Raw genomic sequence first — 19,276 nt, forward strand, 5'->3', positions numbered from 1 at the left:
AACATCCGAATCCATCTCCAAACCTCCCATGTTCCTGACCCCTGGTGTTCCCACCTCTGACTCTGACTCTAGCTGCTCACCATCTATTGAATGTTTAACTACTTGTCAACACATGACATCAAATGCAACCCATCTCATGGCAAACAGGATTCGCCGGCCACCACGGGAGAAAGAGCTCTGGAGGAACACGCAATATTTACCAATGCTCCCAGTAGTAGTCATACAGCACAAAAACAGGCCCTTCGGCCCAACTGGTCCACACTGACCAAGATTCTCCTCTAAACTAGTCCCATTTGCCCGCATTTGGCCCTTATCCCTCTAGACCTTTCCTACGTGCACCAGTCCAAGTGTCTTTTAAATGCTGTTAATGTAGCTGCCTCAACCACTTCCTCTGGCAGCTCGTTCCATATACGGACCACCCTCTGGGTGAAAAAACTGCTGCTCTCCCCCTCACCTTAAATCTACGCCCTCTAGTTCTTGGTTCCCCAACCCTGGGAAAAAGACTGTGTGCATTCACCCTGTCTATGCCCCTCATGATTTTGTACATCTCTATAAGATCACCCCTCATTCTCCTACGCTCCAATAGAAAAGTCCCAACCTGCTCAACCTCTCTCCATAACTCAGTCCCTCAAGTCCCGGCAACATCATCGTAAATCTCCTCTGCACAGCAGGAAGAGATTTACAATATACAGCCAGTCTCATGAGTACGCAGATTCAGGCATAGTAGGTCAGTGGACAATGAGGATAAACTAAGTGATACTGTATATTATTTCCAAATCTTTCATTGTAAGGAAACTGGAACAAAGAGTAAAGTGTTCAGAATTACAACGAGATATTGTTCCTGTGGTAACTAGTTGGTATAGACTTGGGCTTAAGTTCTGATGTTAGGAAATGATACTTCAGTGTATAGAACGTTGTCCTGAGCCCGTCAGGGGTACAATGTATGGTTTAGGAATTGAAGTGCAGGAAAGATAAACTGGCTTCGGAAATGCTGAAGCTCAGATTCACCTCAAAGATGTCAAGCCTTTGAAGGGTTAAGATATGACATCAGTTTATAAAAACTTGGTTTCTGAGCCATGAGTTCAGAGGATTGGGAGATGATCTACTTACAACGTTAACATTTCTAATGTATTTGGGACAGGTGTATGTGGCGATAATTTCATAGCTGGAGAAATCAAATTCAATCTATCGGATTTAGAGGATCCAATTTAGGATCTAATCAATTGCAAAAGTATGGACCTGACACAGGGTTCTGACCCAAAACGTCGACAGTTCCTTTCCCGCCACAGACGCTGCTCGACCCGCTGAGTTCCTCCAGCAGGTTGTTTGTTGATCCAGATTCCAGAATCTGCCGTCTCTCATGTCTCCTGGAGCTCCTCTCCCCTTGTTCTGTCTGATCAATGGTGGAACAGTCTAAACTCACCCACTTTACAGTGGGATAGACTTTACAGTCTCTCTGCTGTAGAAACAGGTGGAGTCTGAGAATGACACTGGGGTGCTGATGATGAGACTACTCTGTGTACAGACTGAGCCACACTTACTGGCATCGTGGAGTTATAAACCACGAAAACAGGCCGAAGAAGATCCACACTGACCGTCAAGCACCCATCTAACTAGTCATACACTGATCCCATCTTCCTTTCATATCTCCAGTTATCCCCTCCCTCCCTGAATCACCTGTCACCCACCTACACAAAGGGCAACTTACAGTCACCAATTAACCTCCCAACTTGCAAATCTTTGGGACGTGGGAGGAAACCGGAGCACCCGGGGGAAATCCACACGGTCACAGGGAGAATGTGCAAACTCCACACAGACGGAGCTCAAGGTCAGGATTGAAATCGGACTGCTAGCACGGCGAGCCAGCGACACTACCTGCTGCACCACTGTACCGGCCTTAGTCCATTTTCAGAGAAAATCACAGCTTGATCTTCCCCAGTTGGTGACTGTAAACGTACTGTCTCTGAGTTGTTGGGATAAAGCCCACCACCCATCTGGCTTGGTGGTTAAACCCACTCTCCCTGGTGTGTTTGGAAGGAACTTCTCCCCTCATTCCTCTAATAAAGATCTAACCTGCTCTCATGATAAGACAACCCTCTCCTCCCAAGAACTAGTCTGGTCAATCTCCTTTGGACGGCCTCCATTGCCACTATATTATTTCTTAGGTAAGGTGACCAATACAGTGCACAGTCCTCCAGGTGTGGCCTTGCCAACACCCTGTACAATTATAACAAATTCCGCCAACTCTCCCTAGCAACTAGAAGTTGGACCCAATGCCCCTGGTTTGTTGACTTTCTTTGCAGCTTCACTGCTGTGTTGGGATTGAGGCCAGTCACCTGGTGTGTGAATACTGAGCCCATTATCCCTCTTGTGTGGACAATAAACGCAGTCTCCCCAATGTGATGGAATTGCATCCACTCTCACTGTTGAGATGCAGGACGCACTCCCTGAAATACTAACAGAGACCCTGGTCCTGCTGTATGACAATTCTCCCTCCCCGTGGAGATAGCGCTCGTCCTATCTGCTGTCTAGGTAATGAACCCATTCCCACTAGTAGGTTAAGATGGAGTCATTGCTCCCCTTGTTCAGACTTAACGCCTCTCCCTGGTGTGTTACACGTGTGTTAAAACTTGCTTTAAAGACATTTGGACAGATGCATTGGATAAAAATGGATTGGAGAATATGGGCGAAATGCAGACAGATGGGACTAGCTCGGATGGACATCTTGGTCAGCATGGACGAGTTGGGCTGAAGGGCCTGTTTCCGAGCTGTACAACTCTATGACTCCATGCCCACACAACCAATACAAACAGACCCTTCAGCCCAACTCATCTATGCCGACCAAGGTGACCACCTGAGCTGGTCCCATTTGCCTGTGTTTGGCCCATTTCCCTCTCAACCTTTCCCATCCATGTACTTACCCAAATGTCCTTTAAATGTCATTATTGTACCTGCCTCAACCACTTCCTCTGGCAGCTCATTCCTTATATGCACCACCCTCTGTGTGAAGAAGTTGCCCCTCAGGTCTTTTTTAAATCTTTCCCCTCTCACTTTAAACCTATGCTGTCTAGATTTTGGGAAGAGGACTGTGTGCTTTCATCCAACCTATGCCCCTCAGAAAGTCACCCCTCATCTCCTACGCTCCAAGGAATAAAGACCTAGCCTGCCCAACCTCTCCCTATAACTCAGGCCCTCGAATCCTGGTGATATTCTTGTAAATCTTCTTTGCATTCTTATATATTGTGACTGAGCCCACTCTAATTAAGTATTGAGTTTGTGCACTCTCTCCCTGCTCTGTTGGGACCAGGTGCACTCTCTCAGGTTTGTCATCATTCACCTCTCTCTGAGGTTGACTCCTCTCACTTTATGTTGTGATTTAGATCATTGCTGTGAAAGCCAAAAATAACCCGCAGATGCTGGAAATCTGAAATAAAATGCTGGAAACACTCAGCAGGTCAGGCAGCATCTGTGGAGAGAGAAACAGAGTTAACATTTCAGGTCAGAGACTCTTTGTCAGAGAGTTTTGAGAGTGAACTTGCAATTACAGCTGTGTTCAGGTTGGGTCCGTTCCATGTGGTATGTTGAGATCAAACCCACTTTTCCTGGAGTGTTGAAATGATCCCACTCCTGCTGCTGTGTTTTTAAGTTGAGTGCACTTTCCCTCTGTTCAAGTTCAGCCCATTCTCCCTGGTATGTTAATGTTAAGCACAGGCTCCCTGAATTACTAAGAATTACTGAATTATTAAGCACAATACCCCTGGATTATCTTGGTTGGTGTCTTGAAGCTGAGCATACTTTAGTTGGCACGTTAATGTTGGCTCCACACTCACGGAGTTGTTGAGTAATAGCCTGAAAGCACGTACCACCAGGCTCAAGGACAGCTTCTATCCCGCTGTTATAAGACTACTGAACGTATGATAAGGTGGGCTCTTGATCTCACTATCTACCTTGTCATGGCCTTTGCACCCACCCGCACTGCACTTTCTCTGTAACTGTAACACGATATTCTGCATTCTGTTATTGCTTTTCCTTTGTGCCACCTCGATGCACTGATGAGATGAAATGATCTGTATGGATGGCGTGCAAAACAAAGTTTTTCACTGTACCTCAGTACATGTGACAGTAATAAACCAATTTACCAATTTAATACAGCATAGAGACGGGACCTTTGGCCCAACTTGTCCATATTAACCATAGTGCTCCGCATTTAGATAAGTACATGGGTAGGAAGGGTTTAGGGGCACATGGGTCAAACATGGGCAAATTGGAATTGGAATTGGAGTTGGTTTATTATTGTCACATGTACTGAGGTACAGTGAAAAACTTGTCTTGCATACCGATCGTACAAATCAACTCCGTGGTACGATAAAGTGGGTTCTTGACCTTACAATCTACCTCGCTAGGACCTTGCACTTTACTGTCTACCTGCACTGCACTTTCTCTGTAGCTGTTACACTTTATTCTGCATTCTGTATTGTTTTACCTTGTACTACCTCAATGCACTGTGTAATGAATTGATCTATATGAATGGTATGCAAGACAAGTTTTTCACTGTACCTCGGTACAAGTGACAATAATAAACCAACTCCAATTCCAATTCCGATTCCAATTTGCCCACGTTTAACCCATGTGCCTCTAAACCCTTCCTATCCATGTATTTATCCGAATGTCTTTTAAATGCTGTTATTGTACCTGCCTCAACCCACTTTCTCCGGCAGCTCGTTCCATACACGCACCACCCTCTGCGTGAAGAAGTTGCCCCTCAGGTCCCTTTTAATCTTTCACCACTCAGTGTTATATTGGGTGTGAAGCCACCCCCATGTGCCCCTGTTCCCCAGTGTGTATACGTTGAGCACACTCTCCCTTCTTTGTGATTAAGCAGACTCTTCATTTTATTTTGAGATTTTGCCCACTTTCCCCTGTGTGTTGTCATTGACCCCTTCTCTGCAGTGTGACAATTTGAGGCCCACCTCCCCTGCCTTGAGATTGACCCCACAATGTGTCGTTATTAAGCCCACTCTCTCTGCAGTCCCCAATGTGGGAGTGTGTGATGGGACGGCATCAGGGGGAGCTTTACTCTGCGTCTAACCCATCCTCTCGCAAGGCTGGTCTGCATTGATCAGGAGAACGCCGGCCTGTTCTTCAGCATGTTTGGAGAACGTGAAAATACTCGGCTGACACTGATCCAAGTTTCCACTGTAGGAGGTAAAAGCAACACATTCCAGTTTGCTGCGTCTCAGAGACAGCTCCAGACCCAGACAGGTGTGTGAGTCATATCCAGACAGTATCATACACGTACCCAAACCATATCAACACGTCTCACATACCAAAGTGGGATGTGGCTAATCCGATGGCACTTTCGATCCATTGACAATAAAGACTTGGCTTGATGGCTTTATATTGAATGCTGTTGAAATCATAAGACCAGTGGGCTCCCACTGCATTACTTCATCACAACTAAAGGTCTTTAACTGTCTGTTTTCCTATCCATCCTCCCACTGGCTGTTTACATCCGTCCACAATGCGAATATTACTCCAGATATAGTTCATACATAAGTAATCTGACCCCGCCGAGGTTGGAAACAGAATAATTCAGTAGCCCCCACCTTTTCCCCATTCAGTGAGGTGGTTGCTGATCCCTGTCTATCGAAGAGGCTGCAGTCAGATGTTGTTTACAGAGGGGACTAGGGGAACTGTGAACACTTGCACAAAAATATGTGGAGGATGCTCGATTAAAACTGGATTGATGCACAAATGCAGACCATGCCCAGGCAACCAGTATTAAGGAGCAGTGGCTGCCAATTATATGAGAATCGCTCCAAAATATATTACTTACACAGAACATAGAACAGTACAGCGGAGGAAAGAGGCCCTTCGGCCCGCAGTGTCTGTGCTGAACACAGTGCCGAATTAAACTCTTCTGCCTGCACATGATCCATATCCCTCCACTCCCTGCAATAAGCACTTATTATAAGGTGTGCACTTTCAATGCAAGTATTCGTACTGAAGAAAGAGGAAGTAAGTTCTACACTTGTATAACGGGCCGCAACTGAGCAAAAGAACGTGAAGGAAAATGATTCAGTATCTCTGCAGCATTTTGTACGTGTACTGACACACAAAAGCCTCTGTCTGTGAGCTCTCCCCCTGCATCGCACCGGGTTTCTAAATGTAAAAGTTGGTAAATTGGCTTATTATCGTTACCGAGGTACAGTGAAAAACTTTGTTTTGCATGCCGTCCATACAGATCACTTCATCACATCAGGGCATCGAGGTAGTACAAGGTAAAACAATAACAGAATGCAGAATAAAGTGTTACAGTTACAGAGAAAGTGCAGTGCAGGCAGACAATAAGGTGCAAGGTCATAATGAGGTAGATTGTGAGGTCAAGAGTCCATCTTATCGTACTAGGGGTCTGTTCAATAGTCTTATAAAGCTGTCCTTGATCCTGGTGGTACGTGCTTTCAGGCTTTTGTATCTTCAGCCCAATGGGAGAGGGGAGAAGAGAAACACTGAACACAGAACAGAACAGGAACAGGCCCTTCGGCACACAACATCTGTGCCGTACTTTATGCCAAATTGAACTAATCCCTACTGCCTGCACATGATCTATATCCCTCCATTCCCTGCAAATTCGTGAGCCTATTTAAACATCTCTTAAATGCCACCATTGTATCTGCTTCTACCACAAACCTGGCAGACCGTTCCAGGCACCCACCACTCTCTGTGTAAAAACTTGTCCTGCGCATCTCCTCTGAACTTTCCCCCTCTCACCTTAAAAGCACGTCCTCTAGTATTTGAATCACACCAGGATCCTGTGCATAAACCTTCAAATAAATTGCCAAACTGTATGTCATCTCCTTACAGCAATGTTTTACACTGTGACTAGAGAAACAAAGGACTGCAGATGCTGGAATTTATATGAAAAACAGAATGATGCTGAAGGAATTCAGCAGGCCAGGCAGCAGCCGTGGAGAAAAGCAACCGCCTGGTTTTCTCCACGGATGCTGCCTGGCCTGCTGAGTTCCTCCAGCATCATTGTGTTTTTCATTTACTCTGTGACTCTTTATTTTAATGCTGAACAGTACTAATGTAAAATTCAGCAAAAGTAAATGAATCATGGTACTGCCCCTCACTGAACTGGCAAATCTTCAAAGAGAATATAGCTACGTCTGCATTCTCCTTCTGTATAAATGTAAATAAACTAAAAATATCTTTTTTCACATATCTTGCATTTTGAAAAAAAGTTATGAAATTGCTTAATGTTCTGCTGGGTTCGTGAAAATCCCAGATTCGTAAATATCAGAAAAACAAGAGTTTGCTGTATTTACAACAGTTGTCAGCTGTGACCTAATCAGGAAATGGAATTCCGCCCTTAAATACCAGACAGAAGCAGGACCATATAAACAACTCTTACTGGGCATCAACCACAAATCCCACAAGAGCTGGTCTTCCAGTTTGAGTTAATTCAAGCTCATCCAATGTGCCTGGTGCAGAACCCTCCTGAAGTGTTTCCTGTTCTTGTTCCAGATGTTACGACGTATGCGCATTTCCTGTTTAATGCATTCGACACAGACAAGAGTGGAGCGATTCGATTTGAGGTGAGGCATGGTTTGAGAAAGACTAATGCAATGGAATGTTGGGAATAAGTAAAAGAAAAACACATTTCTAAAGGAGCTTCCCTGACCTCAGGAGACCTTTGCAACCGATTATTCTGAAAGTTGGAATGTAGGAAGCATGGTGTGCACAGGAAGATCCCATGAGCAATAAATCGACAATCATCAGTGGGTTAATAATTCCTGCCCTCTTGGTGTTATTGGATCACTTATGAGAGACAAGACCTGTAGGGGTAATGGAGACAAAATTACTTATTGCATCATAGAGAGATATAACCAGTAATTCACACTAAACCTACATAAATCCCATTTTATTCTCCCCACGTTCCTATTAACTCCTCACCCACACACTAGGGGTAATTTACAATGGCCAATTAACCCACCAACCCGCATGTCTTTGTGATGTGGGAGGAAACCGGAGCACCCGGGGGAAAGCCCTGCAGTCACAGGGAGAACGTGCAAACTCCACACAGACAGCGCTGGGGTTCGGGATTGAACTTATACCTCTGGTGCGGTGAGGCAGCAGATCTACTAGCTGTGCCACTGTGCCTCCTAAAAAGAATCGGATGGGCAATAAGGGGTGAAAGAAAGAGTGGAACTGACCCTGCTGGGATGTGATGTACTGAAAGGCTTTCTCCTGTGCTACGACAATCTTTGATTCAGAGGACAGTCGGCGGGTGTTCTAACCTCTCAGTACCACACTGTAGTATCAGCCCCTGTTTTTTGATACTATGTGGGACCTGAATATTCCAACAATAGGAAAGAAAATTAGATTAGAAATCTCAGACTAAAGATCTAGCACCACACAAACAGTCAAATGGGCTCAGCTCCACTTGGTTGATGGATCTGTTGGCAATTTCCCCACCTTAACTCCAGCGAGGCCCCACGGCTCCAGAGACCTGGGTTAGATCCTGACCTCAGCTACTATCTGTTTGGAGTTTGCACGTTCTCCCTGTGACCACTTGGGTGCTTCTGTTTCCTCCCACGTCCCAAAGACATGCTGGTAGGTTACTTAGCCGCTGTAAATTACCACACAGTATAGGTAAACAGCAAAAGAATCAAAGAAGAGTTGACGGGCGTCTGAGAGAGAATAAATTGCAGCGATACATGGAAGTAAGGAGAGGGGGAACAGGACAGATAGGATTGTTCTATTGGGAGCTAGCATGGAACTGACAGGGCGAATGGTCTCTTTTTGTGTTGTAGTGTGTAAGGCAGTTAAATGTACCTTTTTACAGATTGCTCATTTCTCCCCAACCTCATTATCTTGCTCCCACTTCTCAGGATTTTGTTATTGGTCTGTCTGTTTTACTGCGGGGAACCGTGAATGAGAAACTCATCTGGGCCTTTAACCTGTACGATATCAACAAGGACGGCTACATCACAAAGGAGGTAGGGAGCCCACACCCAGCACTGTTTGTTAATCTGCAGCAACAGATTGTGTTGGAAATATTTATCACTATATCCGTAACATCATGGAAGAACAAATAACGGAAGTGTAGTGTTTGGAACTGTCAGACCCATTAAAGAGAACTTTTATTATCGTTCCAGTAGCTTTCGGTAACTGTTGCAATGCTGGCTCTGCTCTGTGTTTCTGCCTAATGCTGCAGCAGTTTGCTGGAATAACCAGCTGTGTCTCTGTATATATCTGCCTCTTCTCCAGCACCCAACAAATAATTAGCGCAGAAAGATTGTTTCTGTACTCCTGTTCAATAGGAAATCACTGTCTGTAGCAAACACCCACCCAAAAGTGACTGTATATTCTAGGCATTGAATATAAAGTGGAGCTGGCCTGCTAATTAGGGCCACGGAATACACAAAGAAGATGGAGAAGTGAGGAAGCGAGTGTGAATAAGTTAGAGGACAAACAGGAGTTAGCTACTTGTCCTCGAGATCACTCTTCTGCTGTTCAACAAGATCGTGGTGATCTGATTGTAACTGCGTCTCTGCCTTCCTGTCTAACCTTTCACCCCAACACCCTCACTTGCCGAGAGTTGACCCACCCCAACCGTAAAAATATTCAAGGCCTCTGCTTCCACCAACATTCCCAAAGATTCGTTACTCCCCAAGAGTGAAACCTTTCCCTCACGTCTGCCTTAAGGTGGCATCCTTTATTTTTAAACTGTGACCCCTAGTTCTAGATTCTCTCACAAGAGGAAACATCATCTCCACCTGCGGCCTGTGAAAACCCCTCAGGATCATGTATGTTTCAGTCAGGTCCTCTCTCCCTTCTGAAGCCGAGCCGAGCCGAGCCGAGCCTGTCCAACCTTTCCTCGTAAGACAGCCTGCCCATTCCAAGTAAACCGCTCCTGAATTGCCTCCAACATATTAACATCCTTCCTTGAATAGTGAACCAGATACTGTTCACAGTATTCCAGGCGTGGCCTCACCAGTGCATTATATTGAAGCATAACCTCCCTGTTTTGTATTCAATTCCCCTTGCAGTAAGCCATAACATTCTGTAAGGGTGCATTATGCAACCTGGTTATAACTCCTGCTATCATTTAGGCTGCATAGCAATGGTTTGGAATGAGCTTTATTGGCTAGCAAGTGGTTATGATGCATGCTGTAAAGTTAAGCACCCAATAGTCACTCTTTGTAAAGTATCTTGGTCTGATTCAGCTGGCAGATGTTTTACACATGTTGGAGTCACCATGGTCAGGTCTGATGTCACAAATCCTTCTGTTGTCTTTTCAGGAAATGTTGGTTATTATTCAGTCAATCTACAGCATGATGGGCAGATACACATACCCCGCCATACACCAAGACGCCCCATTTGAACATGTGGAAAAGTTCTTCCAGGTACTGTGGAGAGCTGAAACACAAGCAAAGGCTGGAAATCTGAAATAAAACATTGGAAATGCTGGAAGCCCTCAGTGGGTCACAGGGTGACGGAGTTGTAGAGTCACACAGTCAGGCAGCATCTGTGGTGAGAGACGCAGGGTTAACCATTCCGATTGGCTCTTCACTGGCAGTGGGAGATACCAGATAAAGCAACCTATGGGGAAGGAGGCAGAGAGAAAAACACAAGGGGAGGTCTGGAACTGGCTCCTGATTAACGGCAAAAGGGCTGATGGTGCTAGGGAGAAGCAGATGGGAATGGGACCCTGCAGAGGTGAGAATGGAGATGGGGTACGGGAGAATATGAGGGAAGATGGGAGGTCTCCCAGTCACAGAGGGTTTGTGAAGCTCAGGAATGTGGTGTTGAATATTTGGATGCTAACTCTGGAAACTCATGGGTGTTTTGTTCCTCAGAAGATGGACAGAAACCAAGATGGAGTGGTGACGATTGATGAATTCCTGGAAACCTGTCAAAAGGTCGGTGACGCATCAGTTCTGGGAGTTGTATAGAATAATACATCATGGACACAGGCCCTTTGGCCCAACTCATCCATGCCAACCATGGTGCCCATCAAGCTAGTCCCATTTGCCTGCATTTGGCCCATATCCCTCTAAACCCCTCCTGTCCATGTACTTATCCAAATGTCTTTTAAATATTATTGTATCCGCCTCATCCACTTCCTCTGGCAGCTCGTTCCATAAACACACCACCCTCTGTGCAAAAAAGTTGCCCCTTCAGTTCCCTTTTAAATCTTTCACCTCTCACCTTAAACCCACGCCCTCTAGTTTTTAGTTCCCCTTCCCTGGGAAAAAGACTGAGTGCATTCACCCTATCTATGCCCCTCATGATTTTATACACCTCTATAAGGTCAGCCCTCAGTCTCCTACGTTCCAAGGAATAAAGTCCCAGCCTGCTCAACCTCTCCCTGTAACTCAGGCCCTCGAGTCCTGGCAGCATCCTCGTGAATCTCGTCTGCGCTCCTTACAGTTTAATGATGTCTGTCCTATAACAGGGCCACCAAAACTGTGCACAATGCTCCAAGTGCGGCCTCACCAACGTCCTGTACAACTGCAACACAATGTCCCAACTCCTATACTCAATGCCCTGACTGATGAAGGCCAGGGTGCTTGGGATATTAGACTGCATGCTCATTCTCACAGGGCTAGTCTGGCCAATTTATCATTTCCAAGATCCAAGAATTTCTTTTGGCAGGGGTAGGTCATTCAGCACATTGTGCCAGCTCTCTGAAAGAGAGATCTAATTAATCCCATGGTTCTACTCATTCTTCTTTTATTTCATTTTTAAGTATTTATCCAGTTCCTTTTTGACAGTTACTTTCAAATCTGCATTCTGAACCATAGCTTACTGCATGAGAAAAACCTCCTGTAGTTCACTTGCGTATTATTTTATTTCTGAGTACTCGGTCAAAGCTTTTCATGATCCCGAGCGCCTCCCTTGTCTTGTTCTTTAGAGTCTTAGAGTCATACAGCATGGGAACAGGCCCTTCAGCCCACTGAGTCTGTTCTGTTACACTATTCCCTCACCAATCCCACTTTCTTCACCATATTCCTATCCAACTCCTCCCAGATTCTCCCAATTAACAATCTTTGGGATGTGGGGGGAAACTGGAACGCCAAGAGGAAACCCACGCGGTCACCGGGAGAACGTGCAAGCTCCACACAGACAACGGCGGAGGTTGGAATTAAACCCTGGTCTCTGGAGCTGCGAGGTAGCGGCTCTACCAGCTGTACCACCGTGCCACCCATGCTCTGAGGAGATTCTGATTTCCCTAGTTCAAAATGCACCACGACACATTTCTCTGCATTGAATTTAACAGACCACATCTATGTCCTCTTGGAGTCTCTGCCCCTCCTTGTTTCCCCGTTGGTGTGTTTTGTACGATAACATACATCAACAACGTACATCAAAAAGAGAAGTAATCTGACTACTGAGCCCCAGGGACACCCGCACACACTTCCCCTCCTGGTCCAAAAACAACCCTCCTCAACTACCTTCTGACCCTTTGCCAATTCTGTCCTCACCCTGTCACCTCTAGTCCTGTGAGCTACGGTGTTGTTAACACTTTTACTGTCATCTCTCCTGCAGGATGAAAATATTATGCACTCTATGCAGCTCTTTGAAAATGTTATTTAGAAGCATCTGAAACTCTGTGCAGAATTGGGGCATCGCACACTGGAACCTTAGATATCGTTTCACACTCTTTGTAATCCAGGGGATCACTGAGTACGCTATTTCCTCTACAAAACTTTTTTTAAAACAGTTCAATTAACAATTAGGAAGAATTGTTTCTTTGCACCTCAACTCTTTTCTCAACAAGGTCTGACTGAGCAAGATCTGCTCCTCTGTGGTGAGAAGATATTTTTCCAATGGAAATAATGTTATTCCCTCCAAGATCCTGAATCTGACAGATTCAAAGCTCTCCATACATCAAAGGAATGAGATGGAATAGAAGGATTTACACTCAACAATAACCATATCTCACTGTTTTATTACTGCCCTCATGGCTTATTGGAGAAGCAAGAGATGGAGCCTTCTCTAAAAGCTGTCACTCACTGGAAGCTCGTCTGAGTGGAAGCTACTGATCCTGAGCAACCGAGCCGGCAGACTGGAAATTCTTTAAACACTGAAGTAACTTCCAGCCCTACATAAGGCTCCTTCGGTTTTAATGGCTGATTAATTACCTGCTGTTTCCTGCCACATTAAGATGCTTCTAGCTGAAGGAAAAAAAATCAAAAGATAATTTTCAGATCACAATTTTCAGTTCTGTAATTTTATTTGCATTTTATTTTAAATCTTGATTAAAGGTGTTTAAACAGTCTTGGTTTACACTACTGCATTGTTACCGGTTGGACATGCAGGCTGGGTTCTTAAAACATCATGTGTTTCTGAACTCTCAAATCTTGCTGCAGTGGCCACTCAGCCAAAGTACCAGACTTGGAGACACAGGACATCACAGGTGCTGGAATCTGGAGCAACTCACAAGATGCTGGAGGAACTCAGCAGGTTGGTCCAGTCATCCAGTCCAGATGAAGGGTCTCGACCCGAAACGTTGACGGTCCATTTCCCTCCACAGGTACTGCCTGACCCACAGAGTTCATCCAGCTTCTTGTGTGTTGCCAAAATACCAGACTTGCCTGGGAGTGAGACTGGTTTGAATTGAGCATTTTGGCCACTACACTGCTCTAATCTACTTTTGAACACACACACACACACACTAGACACAGACATACACAGACCTTAGACACACACACACACACACACACACACACACACACTAGACACACACACACACAGATACAGACACACACACACACACAAATACAGAGACACACACACACACACAGATACAGACACACACACACATTTCAATTTAAGAATTTAGAAGGTTAAAGGCTTATCTGATTGCAGTTTGAAGATACGAAAGGGGAACCGATAAGACAGATAGGAGGAAATGATTTTGCTGGTTGGGGAATCTTGCATTGGGACATTGTCAAAATATTAGACAGGATTTAAATTCAGAAAGGAGACAAAAGAGTCTGCAGACACTGGAATATGGAGCTGGAGGAACTCAGTGGATCGAGCAGCATCTGAGCAGGATGGTTCTGGAACGTGGCGACTCGTTACAAGCTGCTCTCTCCAGGTCCATTCATTACTTCTACTCTTTTAAATCTAAATTCAATGATTACACTTTATTCTGCATTCTGTTACTGCTTTTCTCTTGTACTACCTCGATGTACTGATGTATGGAATGATCTGTATGGACAGCATGCAAAACAAAGTTTTTCACTGTAGCTCGGTACATATGACAATAATAAACCAATTTACCATCTGTGGGGGGGGAGAGGAATTGTCGATTGTCAAGCTGAGTTCCATTGCAGGGTCTCGACCTGAAACGGCAGCAATTCCTTTCCCCCTACAGATGCTGCTTGACCTCTCCAGAATGCTGTTTGTTGCTTAAAATTTGGAAATATTCCCTTGTACAGAGTAATAGAAATTTAATGTATTCAGACTATTATCCATGTTCTCCACAGTAGTACAGAAGTTAGAACTCCAGAGATCCGGGTTCAATCCCAAACTTGGGTGCTGTCTGTGTGGAGTTTGCATGTTCTCCCAATGACTACGTGGGTTTCCTCCCACACCCAAAGATTGGTAGGTTAATCAGCTACTTTAAATTGCCCCTAGTGTAGGTGAGGGGTAGAATCTTGGGGGACTTGATGGGAATGTGGGGAGGATTAAATAGAATTAATGTAGGTCCAGTATAAATGGGTGGTTGATGGTCGGCACAGACATGGTAGGCCGGAGGGCCTACTGTATTCCCAAAAACCGTATGGTAAAGATTTATTGCTCATCCCTATCTGCCCTTGAGAAGTTAGTGGTAAGTCAGCTTCATGAACCACTGCCGTCCTGGTGAAGGTGCCCCACAGTGTAACAGGGCGGGCAAGCAGAACGTATTCCATCACACTCCCATTTTGTGCCTTCTAGGTGGGGGAGAGGTTCTGGGGCATCAGGAGATGTCAGTCACCATAGGATTGGCAGTCTCTGACATTTTCATGGAACCACAGGATTTATGTGGCTGCTGCAGTTGAGTTTCTGCTCTCTGGTGACCCCAAGGATGTTGCTAGAGAGGGACTTGGTGATGGCGATGTCATTGAATGTCATGGTTAGACAGGTCCTTGTTGGAGGTGGTCAATACCTGGCCCATCGTGACATGATGTTACTTAAATATAATATCTTTACTTCATATCAAAAGACGGCCTTATAGGAATTTCCATTTTCAACAAAGATCTAACAGTGTAATTATTATTTTGGATTGCTTTCAGTGCTTTGATAGGTTTTATCATTCGAGTTCATGCAGAACTCAGCCACAACTGGAAAAGATTACGGGTAAAGGAAAATGAACAGGACCTTGGAGATGCACAGGTCAGATCTGAAAGGAGTGGAGGTTGTAGGAATGAGGAAAAGTTTCCATAGGACAGGTCCTGGTAAGTAATTATGGGACTGGGAGGTTTCACGGGGAGACTCATAGTGTCAGCAGTGTGGGCATCCAGGGCAATGTACTGACTGATCTGGAGCTTAAAAGGAATGAGTTGAGGGACGGAGAGAGACAGAGGGAGGGAGAGAGACAGAGAGAGGGAGGGAGACAGAGAGATGGAGAGAGAAAGAGAGACGGACAGACAGAAAGAGATGAATTTAAAGGCTAGACGTGAGGGAGGAGAATTTTTGACATACTTTTCATTCTCAGCTGGATCGCAACTGATGCCAAGAGATCACTACCCAGATACTGGCTCAGTTTTCACAAGCTCATGTTTTATAGATTGCAGGCTGAAAGCAAAAATGAAAACAATTGATTGTATCACCTTGGTTGTATCTCCTAGGATTTAGGAAGTGGAGTTCTATTACCTGGGATTTGTGAATAATAATGTTAAATTCCCTGGAATAAGGAAACTGGAGTTATATTTCCCAGAATCTGGGAAATGGAGTCATGTTTCAGGAAACATGGGAGTGCCAATTAATATTGTGCATGATCTTGGGGATGAGTATAGATTGAGAATTGGTTATTGGAGTTGAAGAAGGAGTAGGAATAAATGGTCCTGATCGGGATAGAAGGCCATGACTAGTGGGCTCAACAAATAAACTGAGATTATTAAACAAAATTAGTGCAGATAGTGTTGTGGATAATGTTCTGGTGGGGATTAAGGATGGATTTGGGAGACTGACCAGTAGGGTGCTGCAGGGATGGGTACTGGGATCCCAGCTGTTCCCGGTCTATATCAATGGACTGAGGGATCTTGGGGTCCAAGTCCACAGCTCTCATAATGTGGCTGCACAGGTTGATAGGGCGGTGAAGAAGGCATACAGCATGCTTGCCTTTATTAGTCAGGGCACTGAGTTAATGAGTCAGGATGTTAAGTTGCAGCTTTATAAAACTCTGGTTAGGCTGCATTTGGCGTATTGCTTTCAATACTGGAAGCACTGATCACCCCATTACAGGAAGGATGTGGAGGCTTTGAAGAGGGTGCAGAAAGGGTTCACCAGGATGCTGTCTGGATTAGAGGGCATGTGCTATGAGGAGGGGTTGGACAAACTGAGGTTGTTTTCTCTGGAGCGGTGGAGGCTGAGGGGAGACCTGCTAGAGGTTTATAAGATTATGAGAGGCACAGATAGAGTTGACAGCCGGTATCTTTTTCCCAGGGTAGAAATGTCTAATACCAGAGGACATGCATTTAAGGTGAGGGGGGATAAGTTCAAAGGAGATACGTGGGGCAAGTTTTTTACACACAGTGGTGGTGCCTGGAATGTGCTGCCAGGGGTGGCGGTGGAGGCAGGTACGATAGAGGCATTTAAGAGGCTCTTAGATAGGCAGATGAATGTGCAGAGAATGGAGGGATGTGGACCTTGTGCAGGCAGAAGGGATTAGTTTAGTTAGACATTTAATTACTAGCTTAATTAGTTCAGCACAAAATCGTGGGCAGAAGGGTCTGTTCCTGTGCTGTACTGTTCTGTGTTCTATGTTCTATCAATGATTTAGTGTATGCTTGTGATACAAGGTCAACCACAGTCTTAATGTAGAAGCAGGCATGAGGGGCTGAATGGCCTCCTCCTGCTTCTATTTCTTGTTATCAGTGGAGGCTGAGACCCAGAGCAATAATGCTTAAAGATGCCACCAGCAGGAAGGGGTGGGGGTTTGGTTGGACCTTCAAGTGAGAGAGTGCGAAGATAGATCAGATATCTTTATTAGTCACATGTACATCGAAACACGCAGTGAAATGCATCTTTGCGTAGAGTGTTCTGGGGCAGCCCACAAGTGTCACCACGCTTCTGGCGCCAACATAGCACACCCACAACTTCCTAACCCGTACGTCTTTGGAATGTGGGAGGAAACCGGAGCACCCGGAGGAAACCCACGCAGACACGGCGAGAATGTACAAACTCCTTACAGACTGCGGCTGGAATTGAACCTGGGTCACTGGCGCTGTAAAGTGTTACATTAACCACTACACTACTGTGCTTCAGAGGTTCCGTCAGTTGACAGAAAGACATACAAGCATGATAGAGCCCTTCTCAAATCTGTAAATATACGCCAATGATCCTGAGCACTCCAGTAGGCCATAGCCTAGAGTCATAGAGAGATACCGCACAGAAATAGGCCCTTCGGCCCATAGAGTCTGTGCTGACCATAAGGCAGCCATTTTTACACCAATCCTACCCAAATCTACTTTAATCTCCCCACATTCCCATCAACTCCCCTCAGATTCTACAACTCACCTACACACTGGGGGCAATTTACCACAGCCAATTAACTGACCAGCCTGCATGTTTTGGGACGTGGGAGGAAACCAGAGCACCCAGGGGAGACCCACATATTGGTATTGGTATCGGTTTATTATTGTCACTTGTACCGAGGTACAGTGAAAAGCTTGTCTTACAAACCGATCCTACAGGTCAACGGTGGTCACAGGGAGAACATGCAAACTCCACACTGACAGCAGTGGGGGTCAGGATTGAACCAGTGTGCCACCCATACTTTTCTACTTTTCGTGGGAAGTATTGAAGCTTCAAAACCCCATCTTGTCTTTGAAGGATTAAAAAAAGGATCATCAGAGAGCAGGGAGGAGGTGAGGTTTCAGGGCATTTAGGTTGATGAGAGTTTTGGACAAAAAGCAATGGTTTCTCCATGGGTCTCACAGGTGTGGAACCCACTTTGTGACTAGACCTCTACACACACCCCTGCCTTACCATGGTTTCACTGGATGCACAGGGGAATAGGCAGAATTCTGGAAAATCACTGTGGGAGGTGTTGGAATATGGTGGTGGAATGGTAGTCAAGTTACAGGACAAGTCCTCCCAATATCTGAGTTCAAATCCCATCATAGCAAATGTGGAATTTAAAAAGAACGTAATTACCACTACTGGATCATTGTAAAATCCCGTCAGATTCATGGATACCTTTTAGAGGGATGAAATCAGCTTCCTTACCCCGTTTTTAACACCAGCCTCACCTTAAATGGTCCTGCCATGCAGTTCAAAGGCAATTTGGGACACTTGGTGCTGCTGATGCAAGTTCAAGTTTTATTGTCACAATGTATAAATGCCATGAGAATTAGCCTTTTGCAGCACAGTACAAACATGACAAACATAAGTTAACATAGACTTAAATTAACATAAATTATACATAACTTACATGACAAAATAAGCTAAATAAATATAATAACTTTAGTGCAAGTTGAGAGAAAAAAGAAATGCAGCCCGAGGCAGTGTTGGGGTTTTTCAGGTGGGTTCAAGAACAGTGGGGAAGAAGCTGTTGTTGAACCTTGAGGTGTGGGGTCTTCAGGCTCCTGTACCTCCTGCCTGATCGCAGCATCAAGGAGAGGGCACGGCCCGGACGGTGGGGCTCCCTGATAATGGATGTCACCTTCCTGAGACTTCCTGAGACAGATGTCCTTGAGGGTGGGGAGAGCTGTACCCGTGATTGAACTGGCTGAAAGCAAATTGCAAAATTTTTTTAAAAAGTCAGTGCTGGGGAGCAGAACATTGAAAATTGATAATTCTTTTCAACAAGGTCTAATTGTGGCTTTGTATATTGTGCTGAATATTGACTGCACTAATGGGAAACAAATCCCATCGACCATTTGCTGGTTTATGTGTTTTGAGTATAATGCATTGCAGATTATTACACTGACTGTCCCCAAATATTATCCCCAAGACACTACTAAATATTCTGGTATCCCATTTGAAATAACTTTTTCCTGTGCTAACTCCAGACCAGAAGGCACCAGCATGGTTCGGATTGGGAAGCTCTGTC

General features: G+C 45.1%; 1 protein-coding gene across 2 annotated transcripts in view; it reads left to right on the top strand.

Annotated features, from left to right (window-relative positions):
- LOC127584243 (calsenilin-like) overlaps positions 1-13,144 on the top strand; it is an 88,987-nt gene extending 75,843 nt beyond the window's left edge. For both annotated transcript variants that reach the window (XM_052040879.1, XM_052040880.1), the window contains 5 exons: positions 7,528-7,598; positions 8,895-9,002; positions 10,308-10,412; positions 10,866-10,928; positions 12,559-13,144. In XM_052040879.1, coding sequence (XP_051896839.1) covers positions 7,528-7,598; positions 8,895-9,002; positions 10,308-10,412; positions 10,866-10,928; positions 12,559-12,606 — 395 coding nt within the window. In that variant the 3' untranslated portion in view covers positions 12,607-13,144. The remainder of the gene's footprint in view (positions 1-7,527; positions 7,599-8,894; positions 9,003-10,307; positions 10,413-10,865; positions 10,929-12,558) is intronic.
- Positions 13,145-19,276: the final 6,132 nt, after the last annotated feature.

The sequence above is a fragment of the Pristis pectinata genome, chromosome 29 (genome assembly GCF_009764475.1).
Source record: "Pristis pectinata isolate sPriPec2 chromosome 29, sPriPec2.1.pri, whole genome shotgun sequence".
In the NCBI taxonomy this organism is placed as follows: Eukaryota; Metazoa; Chordata; class Chondrichthyes; order Rhinopristiformes; family Pristidae; genus Pristis; species Pristis pectinata.